The 6,195-nt window shown below is 46.7% G+C and overlaps 1 protein-coding gene across 1 annotated transcript in view; it reads right to left on the bottom strand.

Annotated features, from left to right (window-relative positions):
- Nucleotides 1–4,619: 4,619 nt before the first annotated feature.
- The window catches only part of LOC137609498 (pyruvate dehydrogenase (acetyl-transferring) kinase isozyme 2, mitochondrial-like), a 12,603-nt gene continuing 11,027 nt past the window's right edge, over nucleotides 4,620–6,195 (bottom strand). Inside the window, exon 11 of the mRNA XM_068336557.1 lies at nucleotides 4,620–6,128. Coding sequence (XP_068192658.1) covers nucleotides 5,985–6,128 — 144 coding nt within the window. The 3' untranslated portion in view covers nucleotides 4,620–5,984. The remainder of the gene's footprint in view (nucleotides 6,129–6,195) is intronic.

The following is a 6,195-nucleotide window of genomic DNA, read 5'->3' as shown; positions in this document are numbered from 1 at the left end:
CCTAACCTGCTGCACGTCCTTCCCATCTCTGTCTCTCTGTCTTGCCAACCTGTATAGATCAGTCTCTCCCTCCTTACTGTCCAACCTAGCATACAAGTCATCATCAGCTTCTTGTTTGGCCTTTGCTACCTCTACCTTCACCTTACGCTGCATCTCCCTGTACTCCTGTCTACTCTCCTCAGTCCTCTCAGTGTCCCACTTCTTCTTAGCTAACCTCTTTCTCTGTATACACTCCTGTACCTCCTCATTCCACCACCAAGTCTCCTTATCTACTTTCCTTCCAGATGACACACCAAGTACTCTCCTACCTGTCTTCCTGATCACATTAGCTGTAGTTGTCCAGTCATCTGGAAGCACCTCCTGACCACCCAGAGCCTGTCTTAACTCCTTCCTAAAAGTCATGCAACACTCTTCCTTTTTCAGCTTCCATCATTTCGTCTTCTGCTCTGCCTTTGTCCTCTTCATCTTCCTCACCACCAGAGTCATCCTACACACCACCATCCTATGCTGTTTGGCTACACTCTCACCTACCACTACTTTACAGTCACTGATCTCCTTCAGGTTACACCGTCTACACAAGATGTAGTCTACCTGTGTGCTCCTACCGCCACTCTTATAGGTCACTCTATGTTCCTGCCTCTTCTGGAAGAAAGTATTCACTACAGCCATTTCCATCCTTTTTGCAAAGTCAACTACCATCTGTCCTTCTGCGTTCCTCTCCTGGATACCAAACCTGCCCATCACCTCCTCATCACCTCTGTTTCCTGCACCAACATGTCCATTGAAGTCTGCTCCAATGACAACTCTCTCACTTCTAGGTATGCTCTGCATCACTTCATCAAAGTCCAACCAGAATTTCTCCTTCTCCTCCAGCTCACATCCTACCTGTGGAGCATACCCACTAACAACATTGAACATCACACCTTCTATTTCTAGCTTCAGACTCATCACTCTATCTGACACTCTTTTGACCTCCAGGACATTTCTAACAAACTCCTCCTTCAAGATAACTCCTCCTCCATTTCTCTTCCCATCTATACCATGACAGAACAACTTGAACCCTGCTCCTAAACTTCTAGCCTTGCTACCTTTCCACCTGGTCTCCTGGACACACAGTATGTCTACCTTCCTCCTCTGCATCATGTCAACCAACTCTCTACCTTTTCCTGTCATAGTTCCAACATTCAACGTCCCTACTCTCAGTCCTATACTCTTGGTGTTCCTCTTCTCTCTCTTCCTACAAACACACTTTCCTCCTTTCCTTCTTCGACCAACAGTAATCCAGTTTCCACCGGCGCCCTGTAGGTCAACAGCGCCGATGGCGGTCATTGTCACCCGGGCCTCGACTGATCCGGTATGGAAGTCGTAGGTTTGATTCGCATCTTTGATTTGGCAAAAGTTTTACACCGGATGCCCTTCCTGACGCAACCCTCTGTATTTATCCAGGCTTGGGACCGGCACAATAAGACACTGGCGTGTGCCCTCTTGTGGCTACATTATCAATGGTTTCTGGGTGAAGTGACATAACAATGCCACCAGGTAGTGCTGTCTAACATACAGTACTGACTGTTTATGGTGCAAAATCACTCAACTTTGTAGTGTAACTTTATAAATTCATGGGTCAAGTAGAAAATGTAAGTCAGTGCTTCTCCTCTTCCCCAGTTTAGAGTTAATACTGAGCTTTGAGTGTATTCAACAAATGTCTTGACTTGGATTATTTGAGCATCGCGAGAATGGGTTGAGGGCGGCACGGTGGCGCGGTGGTTAGCGCTGTCGCCTCACAACACGGCAGTTCTGGGTTCGAGTCCCGCTCTGTGTAGAGTCCGCATGCTCTCCCTGTCTCTGCGTGGGTTCTCTCCGGGTCCTCCGGCTTCCTCCCCCCTCCAGAAACATGTGCTTCAGGTTGATTGGCCGGTCCCAAATTGCCCGTAGGAGTGAGTATGTGTGCGTGTTTGTATGTCTTTGTGTGTGGCTCCGCGGTGCACTGGCGTCGTCCCCGGAGTGTCCCCCGCCTCATGCCCTATGCCAGCTGGGATACGCTCCAGCTCCCCGTGACCTGCTACTGCGGATACAGCGGTGGTACATGACAATGAAAGAATGAATGAGAAAGGGTTGTGTTATCTGTGCACTACTGTCTAGTAAGGAGTGCTTCATACATGTTAGTTAAATGTTAGACAGAGATTTGTGAATGACAAGATTCATCATGGCTGAGTGATGACTAAACCTGCTACGATGACCTGGAACAGTGTGAATCTTTAATGAACACACTTTGAACACATTCAGGAGCCATGCTGCAAAGGAGGACTTGAACATGTGTAAGGTGTTACACATGTGATCAAAGCTTAGGTCTGAGATTACAGCCTTTATCTGTTAAATACTAATTCAATGAGTTCATAAAAACACACAGATTAGTGCTGTTTGCTTCCTGTATCAGAGGGTACACAATGACAAAAGTAGACAACACAAGATGTTATCCCATCACAGACACACAACCTGCACATGAAACCATCTATGCTGGGGGGGGGGGGTTGAAAATCAAATAACATAATCAGGAGAACCTGAAGATTACCCACACAGACACAGGAGAACAAACACCACACAAAAGGGCTGGAACCTGGGACCTTCCTGCTGTGGGGCAACAGCGCCACCTACTGCACCACCCTAATCTAAACTAATCTAAAGAAATCACGTGTGAGAACACTGGAAAACAACCGAGAGTGTAGCAACGGTTGTAAAGATTTTGGTGGACTAACGGACGAACAGACGAACACACAAACACTGACATTACGATACATCAAGGTGTTGGTGGTAACGTCAGTGTTGGTGTGTCCGTCCGTCCGTTCGTCCACCAAATGTCTCCACAACCGTTCAGACAGAAAGAGGAACCTAAAGCACACGACTCAGGCAGCAGAGGGATGAAGATGAGATGATGACCTTGACATTGAGAAAACTAGGTCAAGGTCAAATTTAAACTTTTGTACACTCAGGAACTGGATAAGATAGAAAGACAAGGGAGAAGGCCAGTGTGAGTAAGACCATAGATCAAAACTACTAGTGCTTTGATCAATGACAGTAGATCAGAGCACTAGCTTTGATCTTTGACCTATGCAAGTAGGTCCGGGTAAAATGTTGAATTCATGGGTGTCGAGGGATGTTGCAGTCTGTGACTGTTTTGGTTCTAGTTTAGTTTAGTTTGGGCCCCGGCACACTGACACACTGAAAACAAGGTGCAGCTCAACGCCACCACCACGCCAGTTGTGTCTGTCCATCACTGATGCCAGAGCACGTTTGTCTCTCGTGGTCTGACACACACACACACACACACACACACACACACACACACACTCACACACACACACACACACACACACACACACACACACACACACACACTCACACACACACACACACACACACACACACACACACACACACACACACACACACACACACACACACACACACACTGTGTTAGGGCCTCAACACACCCTTCTTCTTCTTCTTCTCCTCTGGGCTTTTCCCTTCAGGGTCTCCACAGCCAATCAGTGTCCTCCATCTAACCCTGTCTTCTCATCCTCTCCTCTCACACCAACTACCTTCATTTAAATAAGATCTCCCCTTGAAGAAATCCAGTGGCGGGCCGTGCCTTTCACACTGAGACCTCCAGTAATGTTCTACATAGTCAAACTTGCATAAATACATCCCATAATTCTGTAAGTTATTCTGTGAATGTGCTTTAATGCTGAGTTTACAGTGAAACTACTGTTGAATCTCACCATTCTGCACCTTCAGAATATTCACAACACTTTCTAATGTATGGGTCAGTTTCCTTCAGTGTGAGGTAAAGCTGTTGGTCTGTGAGGTAAAGCTCTGCCGTCACCTTGTAGGGCATTTACCACCTAAACACTTCTTCTCCTCCTTTGGGCTTTTCCCTTCAGGGTCTCCACAGCCAATCAGTGTCCTCCATCTAACCCTGTCTTCTCATCCTCTTCTCTCACACCAACTACCTTCATGTCCTCTTTCACTACATCCATAAACCTCCTCTTTGGTCTTCCTCTAGGCCTCCTGCCTGGCAGTTCAGAACTCAGCATCCTTCTACCAATATATTCACTATCTCTCCTCTGGACATGTCCAAACCATCTCAGTCTGGCCTCTCTGACTTTATCTCCAGAACCTCTAACATGTGCTGTCCCTCTGATGGACTCATTCCTGCCTCAACACACCCTGCGTGATAGCCAAAGTCCCTGCGCTGACCTTGGTACTGCTGGAGGGATTTTGGGTCGTCCACAAACACGTTATTGTAACTTCCATGGACGGTTTATGTAACTTGGCCTCTGACTCATCAGTATTCAGGTCTACTGCCTCTCGGTGTACAGTTCATGGTTATCAGTCACACACACACACACACACACACACACACACACACACACACACACACACACACACACACACACACACACACACACACACACACACACACACCGTGAGGCCAGCAGGTACCTGCAGCACATTTAATGAAGCAGCACAACTGAATTTCTTTGGTGCTTGAATAGCAAACACACACATTCATTACACAACACACTCACCAAATTTTAAGAATAATAACGACACATATTCAATATATTTCAGGATGATTTATTTTCTTTATAAAAATATAAATCTTTAATATGATACAGTACACTAGAATACAGGCACTTTGAAATGATGCAGTAACAGTTATTGTACACAAAGGGGAAATACTCTGTTACAGGTCTTCAACAACACACTTCCACACTGTTACTCAAAGCTAATCAGTGGATAACTAATTACACAATCCGTAGTTACAGCACCTGAATGAATAATCAGTAGTTACAGCACCTCGACCCTGGTTTGGTAACTGACAGGAGAGATCAGCTGAAGTCACCACCAGGACAAAAAGCAGAAGTTTAACACAGGACTTGCTGACTGTCACTTTGCTCACGTTTGCTTTTTATTCGACCGACTGACTCAGTCTACCAGAGAGCCAGGCTGTTATAGAAACAGGAAGTGTTCAGTGTCTCAGTCTGTGTGCACACGCTCTGAATGCATCAGAAAGAAAAAAAGCTGACGTTGATACCAAAAGTCCAAAGAAGCACCCTCAACAAATACAAAAGCAAAACAGTTTCTAGCACTAAGCTGAAGTACCTTCTTCTGTCTGAGGTTGGATATGGAATAATAGTCTGGAAGACATGAACTGGTCAGCAATGGTACCCCTACAAAATAAAATGATGCCTCGAAAGCACCCCAACAACGCCACAGGCTTGGACAGACATGAAAGAGGCGGTGCTAATATCTGTGGTCATATCTGACCCCTTCGTTGTTACGCATCAACTTCATTGATTTTTGTTAAAATGAGTTCATTCTGATTCTGCAGCAACTCGACTGACAAGTTGAGACATGAGGTTCATCCAGCCGTCGTCACGACTGTGATAGCACAGATATCAGGAGTTAGTCTGGCCCGAGTTCACCTGTGATGGACCAACACGACGGTTACATGTGTCCTCATGGGTCCACATTACAACTCGCTTTGGTAACCACGGTGACATGTCCTCCTAAGAGGAAAAGGAACATTTGTGTCAGTTTAACCAGAACCAGTTCAGATGTCCTGAACCTGGATGACCCAATCCACACGGGGGTGGAAAATATCCACAATAGTTTCTCTTATTTATTTATTCCTCCAGTTAGTTCCACTCATTTATCCCTGTCTGTTGTTCTGCTGCGTTCTGACCGTCTGGACTCAGAACCTCCACCTTCGTTTGGTCCTTTCTTTACCACACAGGTAGAGACAGCAGGAGACACAGGGAGGACATCCTCCAATCATCCAATCAGGGACTGATGCTCCTCATTCGGTTTGACCTCTTTGGCCACTTTTGGTTACTTGATCTCAAATTCCACCCAGGGAGGTGTGGGACCCCAGTGCCTCTAAAGGACCGGTTATGGTCAGCTGGTCAGTGTTTGTGACTGGATCACTTGGGGGGGCGGTAGACGGCCAGGTCCTTGGGCTCCCTGGAGGGGACACACCAGTCGTCTGCCTCCGAACACAGTTTGTAGTGACGCAGGGCGGTCTTATTGAACACGGGCAGCCTCTCCACCGAGTCTGTGGACAGCGCCTGGAGAAGAAGACCAGCAACACCAGTGGTGACTGGATCCACCTGTCAGCACACCTTCAGTGTTTCA

Source organism: Antennarius striatus, chromosome 16, assembly GCF_040054535.1.
Source record: "Antennarius striatus isolate MH-2024 chromosome 16, ASM4005453v1, whole genome shotgun sequence".
NCBI lineage: Eukaryota > Metazoa > Chordata > Actinopteri > Lophiiformes > Antennariidae > Antennarius > Antennarius striatus.
The sequence above is the reverse complement of the archived record's forward strand: the minus strand, read 5'-3'. Positions and strand labels throughout refer to the sequence as shown.